The 22,975-nt window shown below is 35.7% G+C and overlaps 5 protein-coding genes across 5 annotated transcripts; 2 read left to right on the top strand and 3 right to left on the bottom strand.

The window, feature by feature from the left end:
- Positions 1-278: 278 nt before the first annotated feature.
- On the top strand, positions 279-3,250 carry LOC17875400 (protein indeterminate-domain 1). The gene is made up of 4 exons (XM_006280286.2): positions 279-1,102; positions 1,202-1,598; positions 1,679-1,953; positions 2,274-3,250. The coding sequence occupies exons 1-4, from the start codon at positions 979-981 to the stop codon at positions 2,975-2,977; spliced, it is 1,500 nt and encodes a 499-aa protein (XP_006280348.1). The 5' UTR covers positions 279-978; the 3' UTR covers positions 2,978-3,250.
- Positions 3,251-4,099: 849 nt separating this feature from the next.
- LOC17875671 (probable protein phosphatase 2C 80) lies at positions 4,100-6,244 on the top strand. The gene is made up of 5 exons (XM_006280488.2): positions 4,100-4,296; positions 4,500-4,993; positions 5,077-5,386; positions 5,479-5,628; positions 5,755-6,244. Exons 2-5 carry the CDS (start codon positions 4,500-4,502, stop codon positions 6,040-6,042), a joined length of 1,242 nt encoding a protein of 413 aa, XP_006280550.1. The 5' UTR covers positions 4,100-4,296; the 3' UTR covers positions 6,043-6,244.
- An 81-nt stretch (positions 6,245-6,325) lies between these two features.
- On the bottom strand, positions 6,326-8,653 carry LOC17875087 (serine/threonine-protein kinase HT1). The gene is made up of 6 exons (XM_006280503.2): positions 8,315-8,653; positions 7,583-7,718; positions 7,280-7,475; positions 7,072-7,193; positions 6,838-6,993; positions 6,326-6,763 (listed from the first exon to the last, which is right to left on the bottom strand). The coding sequence occupies exons 1-6, from the start codon at positions 8,581-8,583 to the stop codon at positions 6,413-6,415; spliced, it is 1,230 nt and encodes a 409-aa protein (XP_006280565.1). The 5' UTR covers positions 8,584-8,653; the 3' UTR covers positions 6,326-6,412.
- A 544-nt stretch (positions 8,654-9,197) lies between these two features.
- On the bottom strand, positions 9,198-10,770 carry LOC17876951 (homeobox-leucine zipper protein ATHB-53). Its single transcript, XM_006280960.2, has 2 exons — positions 10,192-10,770; positions 9,198-9,567 (listed from the first exon to the last, which is right to left on the bottom strand). The coding sequence occupies exons 1-2, from the start codon at positions 10,660-10,662 to the stop codon at positions 9,328-9,330; spliced, it is 711 nt and encodes a 236-aa protein (XP_006281022.1). The 5' UTR covers positions 10,663-10,770; the 3' UTR covers positions 9,198-9,327.
- Positions 10,771-19,172: 8,402 nt separating this feature from the next.
- LOC17876247 (UDP-glycosyltransferase 72E3) lies at positions 19,173-20,852 on the bottom strand. Its single transcript, XM_006280326.2, has one exon. The coding sequence runs from the start codon at positions 20,792-20,794 to the stop codon at positions 19,346-19,348; it is 1,449 nt and encodes a 482-aa protein (XP_006280388.1). The 5' UTR covers positions 20,795-20,852; the 3' UTR covers positions 19,173-19,345.
- Between the last annotated feature and the right edge of the window lie 2,123 nt (positions 20,853-22,975).

Consider the following 22,975-nt stretch of genomic DNA (forward strand, 5'->3'; position numbering starts at 1 on the left):
AATACTTGGTCAGTTGATTACGTAACATGTACAATAGAAAAATAAATTAATAAAAAAAAAACCTGATATTGCATTCATTGGGCACTGCATATATTCACATGCCATTTTTTTCAGTACACACCTTCGTCTATGAATTATGATACTCTATAATCTTTGCGATAAAATCTTTTTACTCCTCACTTGTTTGGTACTTTTTACACCGTTTTCAATTTAAAAATCAAACATTAGCTAAGAGGTTAGTTTTGATTTAATTATTTGCATGGGAGGTCCAAAATTCAGATTAATATATACTTGAAACTTTAAAGATTTTATACAATATTATAAAAAGAAGAAACGTTAGTAAAAAAAATAATTTGCTGAAAAGTTGAGGAGAAAAAAATAGTATAATTGTCTCCGGAGAGAGAGAAAAGAAGAAGAAGGCTCCTTTGTCTCGGACAAACCAAAGGAAAACAAAAATAAAAATAAAGCTTGAAGCTTTCACACAAAGTCTCTCTATCACGCAAGCCGCCTTATTATTATTTTTTGTTCAGCGGTGGATTCTTCAGAGAGAGAGACAAAGAATCAAAGCCGGAAGTACGGATAACTCGGCATCTCCGGTGGATTCTCAGCCGTTGGATCAGATCGGTGGGTTTTATAGAAGAAGCGTGTGGGTTAAATGATTAGTGTGATTTCTTGGGTAATGAAGTCTTGATTTTTTTTGTTTTTTTTGGGTTTTTAAATCTTTTTGAAGAAGAGAGGTCAGAGAGAGTTATCAGAAAAGTTTGGTGGCGGAAAGGGGAAAAAGAGGTTTTTACGAAAAGCAGATTGACTGGTAGCTGAAGAGAGAGAGAGAGAGAGAGAGAGAGAGAGAGTAAACAGAGTAGGAGGAGAGAGAAAGAGCAGATGATAAACCCTAGATTGAGCTAAGCTGAGATTTGCTTCATTTTCTGTGTCGAATCTGTGAAAGGGGAAAAAAAAGCGAAGTTTGTTTCTGTAATCATGCCGGTTGATTTAGATAACTCCTCTACAGTTTCCGGCGATGCAAGCGTCTCATCGACCGGGAACCAAAATCAAACTCCCAAATCCGTCGGGAAGAAGAAACGGAATCTTCCCGGAATGCCTGGTACTTATCAAAAATCCAAACTTTTCTGTTTTTGATTTTGAAGTTTTTGTTTTGTTAGTCTTCACTGATTGTTTTTGCTTATTTGGGTGTTAAATTCAGATCCAGACGCGGAAGTGATAGCTCTGTCACCTAAGACACTCATGGCGACGAATCGATTCGTCTGCGAAATCTGTAACAAAGGTTTTCAACGTGACCAGAATCTTCAGCTTCATCGTCGTGGTCACAATCTTCCATGGAAACTTCGACAGAGATCGAGTAAAGAAGTGAAGAAGAAGGTGTACGTTTGTCCAGTTGCAGGCTGTGTTCATCATGACCCGTCACGTGCTCTTGGAGATCTCACTGGAATCAAGAAACACTTTTGTCGGAAACACGGCGAGAAGAAATGGAAGTGTGAGAAATGTTCAAAGAAGTATGCTGTTCAATCAGATTGGAAAGCTCATTCGAAGATTTGTGGCACCAAGGAGTATAAATGCGACTGTGGAACTCTGTTTTCCAGGTGCGATTTTGTTAAAACCTCGAAGATTTGATCTTTTCTTAAGGATTTTACTATAACTTGTGGACTGGGTTTTGTTGCAGGAGAGATAGCTTTATAACGCACAGAGCTTTCTGTGATGCGTTGGCTGAAGAGAGTGCGAAGAATCATACTCAAAGCAAGAAACTTTATCCAGAAACTGTCACAAGGAAGAACCCAGAACCTGAGCAGAAATCTCCAGCAGTTGTTGAATCTCCTCCGTCGCTACAGGCTTCTTCTCCGCCGTCGGTTGCTATAGCTCCGGCGCCGGCTATTTCGGTCGAGTCTGAGCCTGCCAAAGTCATATCTTCCTCGGTTTTGCCGAATCAGGATTCTCCAGGTACATAATAACTAAAGTCTCTGCTTGATGGGATGTTTTGACAATATTGAATTAAGTTTTGTCGCTACTTGTTACCAATTTCTCAGTTCTCTCTAACTGAAACAAGAACTCTTAAGAAAATTCTAAATGAAAATTGGTCGGTGATGTTGTTGGAGTTTAGTTGGTTTTGTCTGTAGCGCCGTTATATTTCTAATCATCGAAACTAAATCGTGTTCGTCATCTTCCTTAGCTAAACCCATGACTTCAGACATATATCAAATCGAAAGTCCCAAACTTTTTTATCAATGACTTATCATCGCGCGTTGTCTTTTCGTTTGTAGAATCTCCAGGAAGCAACCCTCCTGAAGTCATCGTCGAGGAAGCTTCAAGAACAATCGGTTTCAATGTGAGCTCATCGGGTTTAAGCAACGATCACAGTAACAATAATGGTGCATACTCGGGCTTGTTTGTATCATCAACTGCTTCGCCTAGTTTATATGCTTCCTCAACCGCTTCTCCAAGTTTGTACGCACCATCTTCCTCCATCGAACCCATCTCTCTGTGTCTCTCGACGAACCCGTCTTTGTTCGGACGGACAATACAAGATCCGCCACATTTCCTAACTCCTCTTCCTCCTCAACCGGCGATGTCAGCTACGGCATTGCTCCAAAAAGCTGCCCAAATGGGTTCCACGGGATCAGGAGGGTCGTTGCTTCGCGGGTTAGGCATAGTTTCAACTACTTCTTCATCTATGGAACTCAGCAATAACGATGCGTTGTCCCTAGCTCCTGGTCTCGGGCTAGGACTACCTTGTAGCAGCGGTGGTAGCGGATCAGGTCTAAAAGAGCTCATGATGGGGAATTCATCGGTGTTTGGTCCAAAACAGACAACACTTGACTTTCTCGGATTAGGAAGAGCTGTTGGTAATGGTAGTAATCCTGGAGGCGGATTGTCTGCCCTGTTAACTTCTATAGGTGGGAGCGGCGGAATCGATGTGTTTGGATCAGGGGAGTTTTCAGGCAAAGACATTGGTAGAAGTTCGTAAGAGGGACAAAGGCAGGCATGAATGAACGTAGAGGAACAGTGTAGTATATAGTTATAGTTAATATTAAGTTTGTATCAGGTTTAGATCTTTTGGTATCTTGTTTTAGTGCAAAAGCTCTTAGTTTATTGCCCAAGTGGGTTTTGTCTCAAGTACATAAAGCTTCTGGCAACAACAACAACAAAAATATATTGTTTCTCTTTGTGGTTGGTTGTTTGTTTATAACTCTCGCACGATGTACTTTTGAGGTCGAATCTGAATTCAAGTTGTGCATGATATCACAGCAAACACATTACAAAGAGGTACAAATTTTGGTCTAATATTAATGGTGAATGATGTCTCTATACCATAATAAAAGTTCCATCGTGTGAAAACAATCGTTGGGGTTTGAACTTTGAAGTTTCTATTATTGTGTGTTGCTTGTTGTCTTGAAACGCTGAGTCGAATATTTGCAATAATGGGAAGAATTCGTAGATGAGATAGACATGACTTCTCCCAAAAGCGACCATTATATTTTTGGAAGGATGTAATGTTTTTTATAATAACTTACAAAACTGAGGGATGGTCTAATTTTGGCCAGATAAATTTGAAAATACACCAGTCGACTTGACCGGTGTGATTTGATTGGAGAATCGACCAAAGATTTTGGATTTTGATGTTTCAATCGCTGGGTAGGTCCTTTGTAGTGATGGAATTATCATGACAATCCAACCCAAAAGAGGCATTATCTCTTTTCTTCTTTTCAGGATTAGACATTACATCAAGATAATTTACCAACCTAACAAGGTTAATAGAAGTCACCACCAGACTATAAAATAATTTTGATAAATTACTTTCTTAAACCTATAGAAAAGTTGAGATTATATGTGGTTGTTTTTGATATAAAAATTGGTTTGAAATATGTGGTTTACACAGTACACTAAGCAGAAGACTAGTACTAGTAGGGTGGTCGATTGTGAAATGTTTGTTAATGGGCCATATATATTTTAAGCTCATCATGCTGAAGGCCTACTCAAGTGCACAAGCTTATCACTATTGGGCCTTAAATTGTTTAAATATCTAATGTGCCGTATTAGGATCTCGAAAGACCAGCTGAAAAGTTTCGACATCGAAAACTGAACACGAACAAACAAGACTTGGCAAGTGAAAGAAATTTCCGAATTTGCCCTCATCGGCTAATGAATTTTACGGAGATGCTCGCAGCTTGCAGGTAGGTAGCGGAAAACTGGAGATTTCTATATATTCCTTTCGTCTTCTCTTCTCAACCAAACCTAACTCCGGCGAAGAGAAGACGGGAAAAGCCCTGAAGAGTGAATATTCCGGTAAAAGTTTCGTCTCTTTCTCTCAAGTATTTGAATTGTATTATGTTTTGAGGGTTCGTTTATAGCCATTGATTTTATTTTTTTGTGGTTTCGTTCAATTTTTTGGTAAAAACGTTTCCTTTTTTTGATTCATACTTGATTTCTGGATTCTTACCTATTGCAACCGAGTTTACGGTTTTTTGTTTGGGTTCTGTTGGATTTAGATGTCAGCGACTGCTCTCTCAAGATTAAACCCTGTTTCTCAATTTGGGTTTCAAAGAATCGTAGCTGGGAAGAGTAAGAGCTTTTTCTCCAATCCCGGTGAAAGGAGATTGTTCTCTGACAGCTCTCGGTTTCGTCAAGCCATGGCTGCTTCTGGTTCTCTCCCAGTGGTTGGGGACGCTTGTTTGGATGATTTAGTTACAACTTGTTCCAATGGCTTAGATTTCACTAAGAAGCGTTCTAGTGGTGGTAGCTTCACCGTTAATTTTCCAGCAGCTAGCATGAGACTTGGGAAGAGAGAGGGAGTGATCAAGAACCGATTGGTGTGTCACTATTCTGCCGTCGGGCCGCTCCAAAAGAGTCGTGCACTCTTTGGGACATTGTCAAAGAGTGTTCATACTTCCTCTATTGCTTGTTTCTCGGTTGGACCTGCTCATGAGCTTTCTTCTCTTAACGGTGGTTCTCACGACTCACCACCAACTACTACATCTCTCAAGTAAGTTTCTTTACTCTTTGTGAAGCTCTTTTGTTACCGAGGAAACAGTCGATTGATATATAGTAAGTTTTGATTTTGAGTAGGAGTCTAAGGCTAGTGTCGGGGTCATGTTATCTCCCGCATCCTGAAAAGGAAGCTACAGGTGGAGAAGACGCTCACTTTATCTGCGATGAAGAACAAGCTATTGGAGTTGCAGATGGAGTTGGCGGTTGGGCAGAGGTTGGTGTTAATGCTGGACTGTTTTCGCGTGAGTTGATGTCTTATTCACTATCAGCTATTCAAGATCGACAGAAAGGTTCTCCTATCGACCCCTTATTGGTGTTAGAGAAAGCACATTCTCAAACCAGAGCCAAAGGCTCGTCCACGGCTTGTATCATTGCTTTGACAGATAAGGTTAGTTAGCTCACATAGTTTTGCTTGCGGATGAATGAAAACCGTATTTCGTGCTGCTTTCTCTTGAAAAGTGTTTGTTCTTGTTTTGTAAGGGATTACACGCCATTAATCTCGGAGACAGTGGATTCACGGTGGTTAGAGAGGGGACCACGGTGTTTCAGTCTCCGGTTCAGCAGCATGGATTCAACTTCACTTATCAGTTGGAGAGTGGAAATAGTGCCGATGTCCCAAGCTCTGGTCAGGTCTGTTTCCAAGGCTCACTCAGCCTCATAAAGTGCCATTTTGTAGGAGACGTTTCTGTTTTAGGTTTTAGTTTGGGTCATATGGAGTGAACATAGTCTAAAACTGAATTGGGTATATGAATTTAGGTATTCACGATTGATGTTGAGTCCGGAGATGTGATTGTGGCTGGATCGGATGGCATGTATGATAATCTATACAACGAAGAGATCACCGGAGTGGTGGTTAGTTCGGTGAGGGCCGGTTTAGACCCGAAAGCCACGGCTCAGAAGATAGCAGATTTAGCACGTCTGAGAGCAGTAGACAAAAAACGGCAGAGCCCTTTCGCAGCTGCCGCTCAGGAGGCTGGCTACAGGTATTACGGAGGAAAGCTTGATGACATCACCGTCGTCGTTTCTTACATCACATCACCTTAAGAGACCAAACTGTTCTCTTCTGTTCGAACGGTCTCGTCCCGCCAAAATCGGACGATACCTTTTCTTTTTTCTTTTTTTTTTTGTTGTTTTTTGTTTTTTTTTTAAATTTTGTAGCGGTATTAATTAAGGCCCCACCTGATCATAAATCTGTGTATTTTCACAGTTTTAAAATTAGTATAATTGCGGTTTACTGCGGGGAAAATACAAAATTAATTGTAGAGTAAGTTACGGTGATCAGCTATACCACATATTCTTCGACTTTTTTAGAACTTAGAAAACGAAATTTAACGAAAGTGTCTTTCCTATTACTCTTATCATGTTCGTATTGATATACCTTTTTTTCTCTTTTTACCAGTAGTTTCTACTATCATCACTTACTCTTAGACATACAGTTTTTGAACATCTTGAGAAAAGGAACGATCATATTCATCACTTCATGCGTCTTCTTCTTCAGTTTCTTCGTCTTGGTCATCTTTAGTCCTGGACACTGACAGACAACACGTTCTTGAACCAGACTGCTTGTTGTTGAATCTTCGGTTGCTATATTGGCTTTGCTATAAGATGAAGTTGCATTAGTGTCTGAGCTTAAGCTTCTGAGCAAATTTGTTAGTGAAACTGTAATCTCCTTAAATTCAGGACGAGCGTCAGGATCCTCTGCCCAGCATGATTGCAGGATGGGAACAACTCCTTCTGGAAGATTCTCCAAACTTGGTCTTTGGTTCTGAAGAAATCGCAAGACTTGATCAATTCATGTTCAAGTGATTTTGACTTTAAATTGTGAGCTTCTTAACTTACTTTGCTAGCAGCATAAGCAACAAATATGTTGTTTTTTCCTTTGAATGGGGTTTTGTTGGTAAGCAGCTCCCAGAAAACAATGGCGAAACTGTATACATCCACCTTATGATCGTAGTGTTTTTTTTGGCCATTTTGAAGCGGCTCATAGCTGAATAACTGGGAAACAGACAAACAATATGTCAAACCAAGAAAATATTTAAACCTATTTATGTATCAGAAACTTGAAACACCCACCTCCGGAGCCATCCATCTGTAGGTACCAGCCTCACAGGTCATAAAACCTTTGGTCTCTTCTCTCGCAAGTCCAAAATCAGCCAACTTTACATGTTTCTGATCACCTGTTAAGAGCATATTACCTGTACACAACCAATCCTCCTCAGTTCACAAATATTTGTTCCTCCTTTGGTGATATCCCATATTGACTAAACATGAATCATATTACTTGGCTTCAAATCACGGTGAATGATGCCATTTTCATTCAAGAACTCCATTCCCCGAGCAATATCCAAGGCAAAGCTAATCGACAGCTTCAGATCAAGTGGCTTTGGACGAATAGTCAACATAAACTTCTGAAGAGTATTGCCTTCCATGAGTTCAGTAATTATCATCAACTTTGGCTCTATGCAGGCCCCAATAAACTGCGATCAAAAAGTCCTCAGCTAACAATACAATGCGAGATTACCAGTGATCTACAAACTAAAGCTAACATATGAAAACAATCTTATATCAAATGATCCCATGTTACCTGCACAATGTTTTCATGTTTAATTCTGGAGAGCAGCAAAACCTCTCTTTGAAACTTCTTCTTCAACTCAAAGCTTACAGAAGATGTTCTCTTAGGCTGGAATATCTTCACTGAGACAGGGATAAGACTGCTAAACCTATAATCACCAATAGGGAAATATACTTCAACCCATATGCTAACTCAAGAACCAATAACAACTATGCCGCAATACAAATATTACTTATTCAAAAACTTTCATGGAGCACTTACTAAGTAAGCTCTCTTATGTTGTCATTCATGGTTTCTCGGTAACATTTATCCTTGATATTTTAAAAAGGTTGGAGGCATTATGTAGAGAAGACTAGAGCATAGACTACATAAACACTTCCTCCAGCCTTTTGAGATAAATTTAACCCAATTTTGAAAGAAACCAAAGCGTGAAAAAACCCTTATTCATTCAGCATTGACGTAAATCACCATGAACCAAAATCAGAATAGAAAATTCCCAAATTTCAAGGTTAAAAACCCAAAATACAAACTTTTCAATCACCAATAAACCCTGAAACCTATATATATATATCCTGCGAATAGTGTTTACGGCTCCAAATTTTTGAAGAATTTTTAACAATATCAAAACCCAAAACGATGAACAGAAAATATATACCAAATTCAAGAAAAGAAGAAGAAGAAGAAGAAATTGCAGTTTGCATAAGAAGCAAAAAGGTAGGGAATTTAGAGGAACGAGAAACCCACAATCCTTTGTAGACTATTGAAGATGAACCTTCGCCGATTACTTCTCCTATAGATACGTCTTTGAAATCGACAAGTAAGTCTGTGCCGATACTGAAAGCGAATTGATCTTTGGGCTCGAGGTTTGAGTCGTCGCCGTCGTCCTCCGATTCAAACGACTTGAGACCATGCGACGAGATCAGAAATGGGTAATTTGGATGAAGCGTCTTATCTGCTGGAATCATCGACGGTTCCTCCATTGACGGAGCTCGTTGATACCCGCGAGGTCTCATTTCTGAATTGAGCGACGAAGACGACGCAGAGTAAATAGTGTGACGCTGAAGTATTTATACAGCCAAAACATTCGGGGTGTTTCTATAAGCTCTACAAAACTTGGGGGACTTTTCTGAAAAGTAAGATATTTCAAAAAGGGAACTCTACGTAGAACGGGAGGGAAAAGAAGAGGAGACTTTTATAATAATCGTCTACGGTATATCAAATTCAAACACATTTAATTCTTTATTTGTAAAATGCGTGTTTGTTATTTAACTTATAGATGAAGATTGTTGACCAATAAAATCTTATAAATGAAAAATTAATTTGGATGATTAAAATGAGTTATATAATACTATTTACTATGTGTTTATGATAATTTCGTGCAATCTCCAATTTTTAATGAGAACTTTAACTTCCTAAAGTTTATCTATTCACGATTTTTAATGAATCAATGAAAGGACCTATAAGTAATGGAATCAGGGGTTTCTGTTTCAGGATATGAAAACAAATTTGGTCACTAGTATTTATATATCTATTTTCTTTATACTAATAGGGAAATATATAGAGTTTAGGACCATATATTTCAATAGAGATTAATTTGCATGATAAAATATGGAACTAGAGAAAATAAAAACAAAACATTGAAAAAGCGACATTTACAAATTACAAGAGTTGAACCAACATATCTATTTCTACAACATGCTTTTTTCATCCATAAAGAAGACCCCAAATTTTTTTTTAGTTTGATATATAATTAAAATTCATACATACAAACCATCCCAATACTCCATGCTCTGTAAATAGTTGTTGTCCAACATATAGAATGGGATGTTGTTGTAGTTAGTCTCCGGCTCCGGGGCTAGCTCGAAATCAAACTGTGCGTCGTTGGCTTCAACGGAAAGCGATGAACTCGAGCTGTTGGTTGGCATTTCTTCAAGACGTTCCGACAGCTTTCGGATTTCGTTTTGAGCTTCGTGAAGTTGTTCTGTCAGTTTTAATACCTACAACAACAAACATCAAAAATATGTATATAGTTAATTAGTAAACCATTTCTTACTGAAGTATCGATCAGATAGATATAAAACTCTAATTCAAACAATCACTTGTATACTTTTTCTGGCATGTCCGCCCAAAATTGCAGAGAAGGGGTTTTAAACGTGGCATTAACTGAATGGGCAAATGGGCTATCATGAGCCCAACTGGAGAGAGGTCGTACGGACGGAACAGTTTTTTTAAATTTATTTGATAAAAAAAAATGGTGGATAAGAATGAGATGACGAAATATCCCACTCCGTCATCTAATCTGTGGTGTGTGGTCCTATTGTCTAATTTGACTCTTTTAAATGATTCGATGAAGCCTCCCAAGTCTTTTAGCTATTTCAATTTATAATATTTTTACTGGTTATACAATATTTGATTTAACTGCATTTCACATGTGTGATAAATTTTGAAAAAAAAAAAAAAGTAACGTATAATATACTTAGACGTGATTACGTGTAAATCAAACAGATCGGAAAAACTTCATCTTAACTATGGTAATAATGAACATGAAAAGAAAAGAAAAGAAAAGAAAAGAAGAAACAAAATAAAGGTCTGTTGTATTATGAAAAAGATAAAAGTTGTACCTGAGACTCGAGCTGGCATTGGCCAAGGACGACGGTGTCGTGGTGGTTCTTGAGTTTGGCGTACTCCTCCTCGAGTTTCTTGTTCTTCCACCGTGCGCGGCGGTTCTGGAACCACACAGCCACCTGTCTCGGGTCAAGGCCCAACTCAGCGGCGATCTTCTCCTTCCTCCCTGACTCTAGCTTGTGCTCGTTCCCGAAGCTATACTCGAGCATGTTCACTTGCTCATCGGTCAACTTCCTCTTCCTCAACATCCCTCCGATCTCCCCCACGTCTCCTTCGTTGGTCGCTGATGTACCTTTGCTCCTCCTCTTCCTCCGCCGCTTCACGGGTTTTGATCCTTCGCCTGATGATGATGATCCATCGATCTGGTTTACCATGATGCACTGTGAACTTTGGGTCGGGGTCGTGTAGTGGTACACTTGAGAGCCTCCCAGCACCATTTGATCCTCCATTAACCTACCATGATCCATTTCTCTCTCTTTCTATCTCTATCCTCTCTCTGTCTATCTGTCTTTGTGGTTTTTCAGACAAGAGTTGATGTTTTCCTCTGACTCTGTTTAAAGGAGAGCGATGCAAATAGGATATGACCTTGGTGAGGTTGAGTCCTCTGAGATGCTTTTTATAAGCTGGACGACTGTGACCTTATTCATTGGGTTGTATTCCCCTCTATTTACGCTTTTGCCATTTTTATTTTTTCTCCGATGACAGTAAATTAATTAAAGAATCATCGTGTCTGGTATGCATGTATCATACAGATTGAATATACTGAAATTATTTTTTAATGTTTAATAAGATTTGTATATATATATATATATGTAGACTTCACGTATATACGGTTACATTTCTTATAGATTATCACGTATCTTTAGTACGTACCATGATGTACAAAAATTGGATGAAACTTTTGGTTCGCTTTATTCAAATCAGAAAACTAACAATTTATCCAACCGAAAATATATGCAACTTTTGTAACTCTTACATGTGTTCAAAGAATTTCATTTATGTTGGTTAACTACATTTACAAAATATTTAAGAGCTTCAAAACGTAACGAAAATATTCTCGCATTCGATTAGAACTTGTAGTTTTGGTAATATGTAAATAAAGTAAGATTTAAAACATCAGAAAGAAGAAATATAAGGTGGGTGACAATTCTGGACAAGAGACGTGGTGTGGATCCCGAAGACGTCCAAATTTTGGGGTAAGTATCCGATCATCTATGGATAACTATTGGGTACATATATGTTTTAACTATTTTTTTTTTATTTCTTTTCCAAACCTATATATACGATAAACTGTCTCTGTCTTTGGTTATTTTAGTTTTTACTGTTAATTAGTCAATTTTTGTAGGTTATTATTTTTTCTTTGTTTTCGGAGCTCGAGACCACTCATTTCGCCCTTTCAAAAGCAGTGTGCTCCTCCTTTTCCCATCTTTCCTATTGATTATTTTTTTACACTAGTGATTAGGAGTCTATAAGCACGAATCTTCCCGAGTTTTCCTTTTATATCTTTTGTATATTAGTTTAATCATTCTTCTCTATTTTGTCTTCATCAACATTGTTATAATTAATATCCCAAGAACATAGCCTGCTTTACTTTTGTACCTATACCAAAGATTTTAAATCCTTCTTCTGTACCAGCAGGTTAAACGAATTCTCTTCGGCCATGCATACATTATTCTCATGTAATATGTATACACGAGTTAAGGTTCCAAGTTGGCGACAAGACAACAAGGAGACTGAAGATTGGACATAAGCAGCACAGAATTATGGCATGGTGGAATTAAGATTGACCATAAGAAGCTAGCATAGACAAAAATATTGCTTTCATGCATTCGATCGTATAACTAAATCAGTCCATGAATGGTATGGTGAAATAAAAGATTGGCTAGAAGCAGCGAAGACATAAACGCTTTCACGCCTTCCTTTACATAAATATTGGAATGCATGCTTTAGAAAGAAAGAAAACCACACTTGCACAATATAAAACCAAGAAAATGAGTTGAACACATGTGTTTTGTCAAGATAATTAGATAAGCAGTTGGCATAGTACACCACGATCACTATTGTTTCAACTTATTCAGATTTTCGAATTTCGCTTTTAATTGTTAAGACTTTCATTCCAAGTGAAAAAAGAGAAGAAGTATATTAAAAAGTGGATAGTTCTTAATTGGATACCCGTGCAATATATACTATGGTGACCATTTATTTATTTATTTTTATTATTTTTTCTTTTGTCAATACCATTTCAATTGTATTAGCTAGGAATATTGTTCAACATCACTTTTTCTAAATCTTATGTCATAACTATGTTTCTTCCGTTTTTTATATCATTGTTATGTACGATTAGTTAATTATAGCCATTTCAAGCCTTAATTAAATTAATGTAAAAAAAAAAAAAAAGAGCAGAAGGCCTAGTAGACGGCTGTTAGCACATTATATGCCTTGCTTGTTATTTGAAAGGTATGCAAACCTAGGTTATCTAAAGTAGGATAAAAACATGTAGGAACGAAAAACATATATACAGAATTGACATGACTAATGGTTTAAAATAGTCTGGCATGAGAAACATAGTAGTGGTGTGCCTTTTTTAGGTGAGTAATAAAAGAGAGAAGGTAATGTATGTATATAGGCAACGAACACGAATCATGAGAATGGTATATATATATAACAAGGAGGAATAAAATAATTTACAATGGAAAGTAAAGGAAATTGTATTCCAGACATTGAGTGACGGCTATGCACGTGATGTTCACGTGGTCTTCGAATATGGAAGACGAGGATACAATTCAACTTATCTACTCTTGTACGTTCGTTCTTGCTGGTTAAAAAACCAAAATAAAGAGAAAGATAATAGTTTGGAATCAAAGTGTCTTAATGTTTCACGTAACTCTATTTATATATATATATATTCTTTAAAAAAGGATCAGAAAACGACTCGAAGGTAAGAGATACTAATATATTCATGTCAGTTAGTTGAATGGATTAGAGTTAAACAAACATCAATGTTTTGACATCAAATAAAAGACGCATGCACTATCTCATGTGTACATATAAATCTTTACAAGAAATGAATAATTTTGAGAAAATATATCAGAGTTTAATTTATGGGGTAATTTATATAAAAACGTGAGATACTCGTCATCCAATCAAAACAAGAAAACGAAGAAACCTTTTTATTTAGTAGTGTATATATATATATATATGTCCCCCACATTAGCTTTTTCTCACTATTGGAGGAAGACACATCATACAACTCACATATATTCAAATGGAAAGGGATCATATGTGAAAAATTAGAAAATGGTGGTGTGTCTCAGGCCATCATTTTGTCTCTTCTAAAGTCACATCGTCAAATTTGATAGACATAATGCTGTTATTACATATATCTCAAACTCGAACCTATTTCTAAAACTTGCTTATCGTACGTGAAGGAGCCACCGGTACTTGCTGTCTCCGTATATATAATTCAATGGTAATCAAGGATGACACACAAGATAAGGAATTAACAAATAGTAGTAGCCCTAAAAGTTTCGACTAATGTAATTTCATTAATGTGAATATGTGGTAAGTAAATAAATGTTTTTTTTTTTTTTGGGTGATGAGAATACTTTAAAAAGAAAATAAAAAATAAGAAGTAAGAAAAATACTAAAGAAAAAGGAATAATGACGAAGGAAGGGGAAAGTGGTGACAAAGACAAGTTCCACGCAAGTGAATTGGTTCAGTCACATGGGAATGCTTTCTCGTTTAGGTTACGTGTCGTCTCCCTGTTTTTCCTGCTTCTTTGGACCACACTTCTCCTTCTGCCACGTGTCTTCTCACCTTCTCTCCTTCTCCGGGCCTCTCTCAGTCTCAGATTCCTCCCCCCCCCCACCATCTTTGACTTATTTTATTTACCGTAAAAAAAAAAGTATTTTTGTGAGATTAGTAATACGAATCCGTTTATTTTACAAAATGTATTAGTTTATTACAGCATTGATTGATCAGTATTTATCATGTTGTATTTTATGGTATATTTGTTATTTATTCCATTTCAATTTAAATAATGTTTAAGATTTTAGCACACCAATTAATAAAAGATATAATTTCTCCATTTTCATAAAAATATTATTAAATAATACAAATTTAACCAATAAAAAAATATAATGTAAAATATGATTGGTTAAAAAATATTAAATATATTAAATTTTGTGTTAAATTTTGAAAACATCATTTATATTCTTAAACAAATTTTTTTTTTTTGCTAAAATACTTTAAAAGAACCGAAAGGAGTATATTATATTTTTAGTATGTGTATAAATTACAAATCAATTTAAAGAGCGTTTACCAGGAATCATCTTACATGCATATATAGCTCTCTTATTTTTCTTTCTTGTTGTTATGTTCTTGGAGACTAAAGTCTTCAGTCGTAGAGTAAAATACAAGTAGTTAAAGATATACAGTTGACTTTTATCTCTCAGTTCAACGAACATCCATAAAGTTACCATTGCTTTGATTATTATTTTCCTTTTTTTTCTCTTGGTGATGGGATTTGTTTAGTAAATCTTCTTACCTAGATTGTTTTTGGAACTCTCCGGTTGGTATGCCTGCCAGTATCACAATATCCTAAGAACATATGGTTGGTGATAACTGTTCTTCAGCCTCTTCCATCGTCTGATTTCAGTATTTTCCTTTTTTTCTATAGATAGCATAATGTTACAAAAAAAATACATAAACGAGGTGTGAAAATATATTTTGCAACTGAGAATATTCTAAAAACTAAAAACTAAAAAACCAGAGACGTATATATAAATATGCACCAACTTTAATTTCTAAAACTGTGCTTTTTCTTACAGTCTTAACCATTAAGCGAGGAAGGTGTAGTCTTTATAGACTTTTTAAGTCGATAGATGTGGCTAAATTTAAGTTTCGTTTATAGTGACATGTGCAACTAAGAGTATCAATTTAACTTTAAACATATGGATGGCCCTAGCTATACGAAAAAAAACAGATATGGATAAGAATTGGAGTTTGCGTAGGTTTGTTTACTACTGTCTTAATATGGGATTGAAGACAAAAGAAAAAAGCGGTAATTAATGTGCGATGGGGGATTCAAAACCAAGCACTAATGTCAAACTCTAGTTTGTAAGTAACGATACAGTCAATACAGTCGTCAATTAGGGCTTATACATATATATAGGGTATTCTCTATATATACATCTATATATGCTTTTTTGTTTTAACATCTTGAATTTATGTATATATATACAACAACAAAAAAAATAAAAAAGGGAGATATATAAAAATAGGCATTTTTGAGGAGAGAGATTCGGTTTTAGGTATTACAATAGTGAAAAGCATTACTGTACATGTAAACATAACTGTATCTGACATTTTTACCCTTTTGTTTATCTGACCAAGATTTGAAGTGATTCATGCGAAGAAGAAATTGTTGCTGAAGACGCATCTCACCGTGACGAAGAAGAAGCTACCGGTGAACTGGTGTTGAAATTGCATTCGTGAAATCTGTTAATTGGAAGTAACGAATCAAAAGAGAAACAAGATTGTTTTTTTTTTTTGGGTAAAAAAAAACAAGATCCTAACTTTTGTAATAAGAAAATGAAAAATCATGTTTATCTGCTTTTTAAAGGAGAAAAACTAAACCCTAATAGATAGTAATTAGGGAACCCAAACATTGTTCATAAAATCTCCTCTATCACTGAATTCCCAGATTCAGTTTCAAATTCTTCATATGATAGGAAGAGAAGAGAAGAGATTATGTTAATAAACTAAGGACAGAAACGTCTTTTTATATTGTCAAAATACCTATTTTAGTAAAGAAAATAGAAAGTGCCTAAATCTGAAGAGTAATGTAAGACAAATGCCTTATTTTTAATTAATTCAATAAAAAATACTATACTTTATAAGTATGTGAAAGAAGAAGATGCGCATATAAGGGATATAGATTCTTTTGCTCATATGCTTTTGAGTTGGGACTTACGATTTAATTGTCCTTTAGTGACCTTTTCAATAAACTAATCCGGGATTAGTTATGAGTAAAGCAGAATGATTAAAAGAATTAAATGTCATGTTTATCCCAACATCGGCCTTCCTTGTTTCCCGTACTTCCAACTCTCCTAGTGCTTTGCGTAACAGATAGATCATTTGAGTAGAAAGATTCCCTACGTTTTTTTTAATAAAAAAAATTACTTTAATAGTACTAATTAAATCAAAAGTTTATCTATCAACAATTTCGTACTGTGTTTATCGTATTATATTCCGATTGGGCTGGCGACTGAATAATTATCAATAAAACTAATAATCTTAATTAGTAAGAGTCTTAGAATTAGTACTGCGGGGATGGATACATTAACTGTCCTAAATCTAAAATACGATGATGTAAGAGATTCAATCTGAAATTCTATCCTAAACGCTTGGATGTGTTAGCAAAGTAGCAGGACCATGTTTCGTACAACTGGAACTTTAGATCCAAATCCTGATGATTTGAATACTTTAATCTGAATATCAAGAATATACATAACGATTTGCGTAGGCCTAGAAAGAAAAAAAAAAAACACATTTTAGATAGATCTATCCATGTGTATTTGTTTTTGACTTATCATATATCAAATCTAGAATAAGTTGGTCCGTATCCGATGAGAAATTAGGTAAATTCGGATCCGTCCATGTTGTTAGTAGTATTGGTTAAATAATAAGTAGCATGCAATGTCATATTTCAACAATTTTTCAAAAAAAAAGAAAGAATAAATTTGGAAATGGCATGAAATTGTCACTAGCTAGCTAATTCATACCTCTTTTTTTTTAAGAAGACTTAGAAGACCGGTTCTAGTGACCCCTAAGTTACGCCACGATTTAGGGTGTTGTTTAGAATTAGTGATTAATTTATCCCGATGTAGGTTTCTCGGAGACCCAGTGGGTGCTTTTTTTGGAATGATTCGGTTAAAATTATCAAATAAAATTACCGAGTCTAGCTAGTTAAAAAAAACCTTCAACGTTAACCAAACCTCGGGGGTTTTTAAGTATCTATACTACTAGTAGATTAATCGTAGAGTTAGAGATAAATGACCGTCGTTTTGTTTAGAATACTTTGTATCATTATATGTAGTTAGTAATACGACTATTTGATGAACAACATTTGCAAAAACCCGGTTTCTAGTTGCAATATCTAGAATATACTCTTTCTGGTTTGATGTTTCAATAGCTAGCTCAGTAAGTCAGTATATACTACATAGTTTATTATACAACTATTAACAATATTTTTTATCTTCAATGGAAACTCAACTTTTTTCGGAAAACGTTGTCGATTGCCGTAAAGCTAAAGGCTAAAGGCTAAAAACACCACCAAGAAAACTAAAGTGCTCTCTACTTTGTGGTTATATATTAAGATACTAATTAGTAAAAGAGTCTAATATTAATTTAAATGATATATAATTATGTATAAGATTCATCACTAGAATAAAAAGGAAAAACTCGTACTAAAATTGATAGGTCACGTGGGATCCTCGTCATCCGCTTGCATATATAAATACATTCCGAGGTGTATTCTCGTACATAATTACAAAACATGGTACATGGATCAACAACTTTAAGCACATGATAATAACAACCATTGGTGTTAATCATAAATCCATAAAATGATTTTGTTTAATGGATGACAAAAAAAAAAAAAAAAAATTGTTTAATTGTTATATCTCGATGAATTACTTTACTCAGCGATAATATAAAACCAAGTGTCGTGCTACGGTGGCAAACTTTTTTTGTCTCTGTCGGAATAAAATGAAGCTGTCTTAGATCCAACAACACTGGAGTGGGCTTTATTTGAATTCTGAGTGTAATATTTTTGTATGACACTGGAGTAGTAGTCCGTTTCCGATGCGGGAAATATATTTACTTAGCACATCACATGCGATACGGAATTGCGGGTCAATAAAATTATAACATATCAGGTAAGAGATCATTCAAAGATACATAATTTTCTTAGTTCAAAAACTAGAAAGCAACAAATCACACACACACACACACGGTCTGTTTAGCAATCTCTCATATTCGGAACAGAACCGAACCAAATTACATTTAGACTGAAATGTAAAAGACTTTGTACGGTATCGCTTTAGATAATTCTCTTGACATCATGTCGAAGAACGAGGCATGCTGTTACCTGTTGGGCTTGTAGAGAGAACATAGTAAGCCCATGGAATATTAATTTCGTGCGTGGATTATGCAATATATATAACTCGAACAATCTCACAGACAACGAATAATAATCATAGCACGAAATACATATGTATGATGCAATTGGCATCTGATATAAAAATCCTAAATTTGGCAATATATATCGTGGACAGTAATGCATAATGTGAGTCTGGTGTATGTTCTCTTGTTTGTTTGTTTTTTTGTTAAATGAATTGTTTGGAATCAGTCACCATACAAAAGAAATATATAATTTAATTGATTTGATTTTTCTAATGTGTGTTTCCAGTGTAACAGAAAAATCAGAGAGGCAGAGGAAATGTCACGTCCAGACGATGTAGTCTTTTTGTTTCTTCTTCTTTTGTCCTCCAACCAATAACAATAAGTGACCTGTTTGACTGTTTCAATTAAAAACCGAATATAATATGATTAACTTATTATTAGTTTATGATTTCATCCAGAAGGTCAGCTAGATTGTGACTTAAGCATATGATTTAGTCAGATTAGAATCTCGCTTTCAACTTGATTGTTAATTTGTGAAGACTAGTTAAATGCTATAACTAATCATCTAAATTAAACGTCGTTTTATTCTTTTCTTTTTTCTTTTAAATACAACGAATAAAATAACTCTTTTCACCTTTGCCACGAATTGGTCGCTCAACCGATGAAACCCATAATCATGTTTCGGGCTAGTGTAGGATCAATTCTTGTATTCGATCATACAATAACAAGACTAATTCACATGTCTTGTAACAGAGTTTTTCTGTAGTCCTCCTATCTATCCGGAAACTGAAACGTAACAGTTTGCTGCTATTCACAACAACAACATCGATTATTCAATATATTACAATGGAAAACTAGTTGAGAAATATATTTCTTACACCGATTATTCTATTGCAATGGAAACCACTAATCAAGACACACATAAACTCAACCACTAAAGAGCTAGTAAACGATAACCATTTCTAAGCACCACGTGCCACGTCCCCGACACGTTCCAAAAACCGTTGACACTCCTTCGCGACTGTGCGAAGCGACTCGTGCGCCGAACCACTACCGTCAATGCTCAGCGATGACATCTCCGCCGTCTCTCTTAACTTCTTCACTCTCCCTCTCATCTCCTCGCCTTCCTTCTCAGCCATAACCATCTTCACCAACGTCTCAATCTTCGCCCTAGAAATCTCCTCCTTTGGATCATCCACTCTGACGGCGATTCCCAGTTCGTCGCTGAGCAACGCCGCATTCATATTCTGCTCTGCGAAAAGCGGCCATGCGATCATCGGAACGCCGCCAACGACGCTTTCCAACGTCGAGCTCCAACCACAATGAGTTAAAAACCCACCAACGGCCCGATGAGCCAGGACTTCAGCTTGCGGTGCCCATGATGGGATCACGAAACCTCTACCGCTAGTACGAGTCACGAACCCTTCAGGTAGATACTCTGGCGTGCTATCTTTGGTTCCACCGCCGTTACCCGAGAAATACTCACTGCAAGACGAGCCATCAACCGGCGGTCGAACCACCCATACGAATCGTTGCTGGCTATGCTCGAGCCCCCACGCCAATTCGGTTAGTTGTTTAGCCGTAAGAGAACCTCCACTCCCGAAGGAGATATAAAGAACCGACTCATCCGGTTGTTCGTTTAACCAGTCAAAAACCGGGTGTTCGTGCTCAGATATTTCTATCGGTCTGCATAACGGACCGACCGGATAGACCGGTACACGAGCGACCCGACCCAAAAGTTTTGGGTCTTGAAGAGATTTCAATGATTTGGGCTCCATCTCATCCCATGTATTCACCAAAATTCCATCAGCCTTTGGGTAGGCCATACAGTGACGAACCAGATCCCGGTACACCGGTTCGTCCGGAACCAGATATGCATCCAGAGTATCTTCAAATCTTACCGGTTCACATCCCGGTACAGTGAGCGGGTTTCTTTGGACGGTATGGTCTTCTTTGATATCTTTGTCCAAAGTTGGATAATATATCGAAACTCCGAGATAACGCGCGTTGGAAGCGATAAACACATAAGTCAACATGTTTAGTTCTGCTCCCAGACATAACGCATCTGTGCCGAACAAGTCGATGATCAGAGCCGTTGGCTTTTGATGCATGGCAGCGATCTTGGATCGGAGGGCTGGGACGGCTTCACGCATAATGACTCCGATCTTGGTCACCACGTGGTCTTCCGGGTCCACTAAACCAGAAATGTCCGGCGAAGGAAGACTGACGATGTCCACGCCGGTTGAGTCTAGGAACTTTGACTGAGCGGAGGCTGAGTCGCTTTCGAGGACGAAGACGGTGACGTGGAAGCCGTGGTTAGCGGAGAGGCGCTTAGCTAGCTCGATCACCGGGATGACGTGGCCCATTCCGGGACTGGAAAACATGGCGGCATGTGGTTTTGTGATCTGCATCACTTCTTCTTCTTCTTCTCTTCGGCTATGTGTTTTTATTTCGAGAGGATTTGTTTTGTTATTGATGGGTTTCTATGGTCGTTGCATATGCGTTACTCACTTATTTATAGCCTCTTTCTATCAATATATTATTTGTTGATCAAATATTGATATAGACTATACATTGTAGTTTAATAGTTGTATTAGGTGAAACCACAAATCCCTACTATAGTAAAAGAGAAGTACAAAAGTTTCTTGGGTCGGGTTTTTTTTTAAAATTAACCCGAAATTTTTCAATTGGATCTTACTAAAAATTTAAAGATATTAAATACCAGTTTCCATATATATTATTTCAAAATCTACCAAATTAAACCATCAATATCGGTTTTGGAAAGTACATTAATCTTAATTTGTTTAAGGAAAAATACATTAATGTATGATTTTGTATATTAGTTTAACGAATTAACCTAAAAATCAGAAATATAAATTAAATATAAAATATTTATCAAATTATCCATAATATTTCAAAACAAAATGTTCCTTAAATATCTTATATTAATATTTAGATGTATAGTTTTCTCCTATATTAACTATGATCTTCACACCAATTACGAGATAATTCATTTTCAACCATCTTTAATATATTTATTTGGCAATAGTTTCGAATTTCTGGCTTGATTATAAAGCTAATCTTTTTTTCAACACTAACCTAACTCTAAGAAAATATTATCTATATAAATAAGTTTCTGCTACCAGAAAATTGTAACATAAACACAGATTTTACATTTTAACACGATAAGAAATAAGAAATCATTGGCTATTTATTTGTTTATTCTAGAGATTTGCAATTTTACAAAACTGCATGAAAGGTCCAAGTTAAAATCATGTATTTATGATTATGCGGTGTACCGCGGGTCAATCCCTAAACTTTAAAAATGATTCATAGTATAATATTTATACATGTATATATGTCACATATTGTTCTAAAATTAACAATCCAACTAAAATCATACAATTTAAATAATTTTGAACATATTCGAAACCAACACAAAAAATACAATCTAAAAATGATAGAATTTAATTAATAATCAAAATAAAGTAAAGCAAACACAAATAAATTATCCCGCAACGTACAAAAGATTAAAAACCCGGTAATTTCCCCCCGCGCTGTAGCGCGGGTCCGAATCTAGTTAAGAAGTAAAGTATATAACTAATCTAATCTTTTAATAAATGACTGAAAAAGGATTTTTAATAAAAGTGTAGATTTTCTTTCTTTATACACATTATAGATATTAAATGTATTCAATCATGTATAATTACTTTATACAATTTTCTAACATGATGCTAAATTTTTCTTTAAAAAAACATTTAGCTTATATTCCAGAAATATCTTAGCTGAATCATGCATTTTATTTAGTTTACTTTTCAGCATAAAGTATATAGTTAAAACTAATTTAACCAATGAGATATATATATATATATATATATATATATATATATATATATATGTATATATATGTATATATAATTTGTGAAAATATTAAAGTACATTCAGTTTATGCTAATATATAGAATAAATGACACGTTTAGAGTTAAAAACAGTGAAATGAAGGGAAATCAAAAAATAAAATTACCCAAGAAAATACATTATGATTTATCGAAAACTGTAACTTAACTGAAAGTTTACATTGTTTTTTTTTTATAAATATTAATCTTGAGAGTTTGCTGGATATATTAATTTGAATGGAACTCTATGAAAAAAAAAGACTTGAAATTGTTAAACCATATGCAAGCCTCAGAGGAAGAAACTTAAGAAATTGTTACAAAATGTCCATATATTGAGTTACATCCAAATTAAAGAAAGTTATAGGAACGATACATATTAAAATAAAATGATAATGTATTTATAAAATCCTTATTGTCGGTGTTGTTAGTAGATTGTGTTTTTCTATAGATTGAACAGAGTGCAGTGCACGATGGTCATATATACTACTGTATTTAGATATGGGAGTAAAGACCAGTCCGACGAGTCTTTGTTTTACTTTAAAAAACCAGTACTACCCGAGTTCTTTAACACAAGTTATGTTTACACAAGCTGAAAGCTACCGGAATCACCAATTTACCATATATATAAATTTACATATTGCATATTTTCAGAAAATAATATGAAAATAACATGTTTTCTATATCATTTACAACTAC

Source organism: Capsella rubella, unplaced genomic scaffold (genome assembly GCF_000375325.1).
Source record: "Capsella rubella cultivar Monte Gargano unplaced genomic scaffold, Caprub1_0 scaffold_8, whole genome shotgun sequence".
Taxonomy (NCBI): domain Eukaryota; kingdom Viridiplantae; phylum Streptophyta; class Magnoliopsida; order Brassicales; family Brassicaceae; genus Capsella; species Capsella rubella.

Bases quoted from the DNA above. Each gene is read 5' to 3' on its own strand.
- LOC17875087 (XM_006280503.2), bottom strand. From the start codon at position 8,583: ATGAGACCTCGCGGGTATCAACGAGCTCCGTCAATGGAGGAACCGTCG. The intron at 7,719-8,314 runs GTGGGTTTCTCG...TGGTGATTATAG, and splicing joins TCAATAGTCTACAAAGGATT to GTTTAGCAGTCTTATCCCTG. The intron at 6,764-6,837 runs GTAAGTTAAGAA...CGATTTCTTCAG, and splicing joins TTGCTTATGCTGCTAGCAAA to AACCAAAGACCAAGTTTGGA.
- LOC17876247 (XM_006280326.2), bottom strand. From the start codon at position 20,794: ATGCAGATCACAAAACCACATGCCGCCATGTTTTCCAGTCCCGGAATG.
- LOC17875671 (XM_006280488.2), top strand. From the start codon at position 4,500: ATGTCAGCGACTGCTCTCTCAAGATTAAACCCTGTTTCTCAATTTGGG. The intron at 4,994-5,076 runs GTAAGTTTCTTT...GATTTTGAGTAG, and splicing joins CCAACTACTACATCTCTCAA to GAGTCTAAGGCTAGTGTCGG. The intron at 5,629-5,754 runs GTCTGTTTCCAA...ATATGAATTTAG, and splicing joins ATGTCCCAAGCTCTGGTCAG to GTATTCACGATTGATGTTGA.
- LOC17875400 (XM_006280286.2), top strand. From the start codon at position 979: ATGCCGGTTGATTTAGATAACTCCTCTACAGTTTCCGGCGATGCAAGC. The intron at 1,103-1,201 runs GTACTTATCAAA...TGTTAAATTCAG, and splicing joins GAATCTTCCCGGAATGCCTG to ATCCAGACGCGGAAGTGATA. The intron at 1,954-2,273 runs GTACATAATAAC...TTTCGTTTGTAG, and splicing joins GCCGAATCAGGATTCTCCAG to AATCTCCAGGAAGCAACCCT.
- LOC17876951 (XM_006280960.2), bottom strand. From the start codon at position 10,662: ATGGATCATGGTAGGTTAATGGAGGATCAAATGGTGCTGGGAGGCTCT. The intron at 9,568-10,191 runs GTACAACTTTTA...TTGTTGTTGTAG, and splicing joins AATGCCAGCTCGAGTCTCAG to GTATTAAAACTGACAGAACA.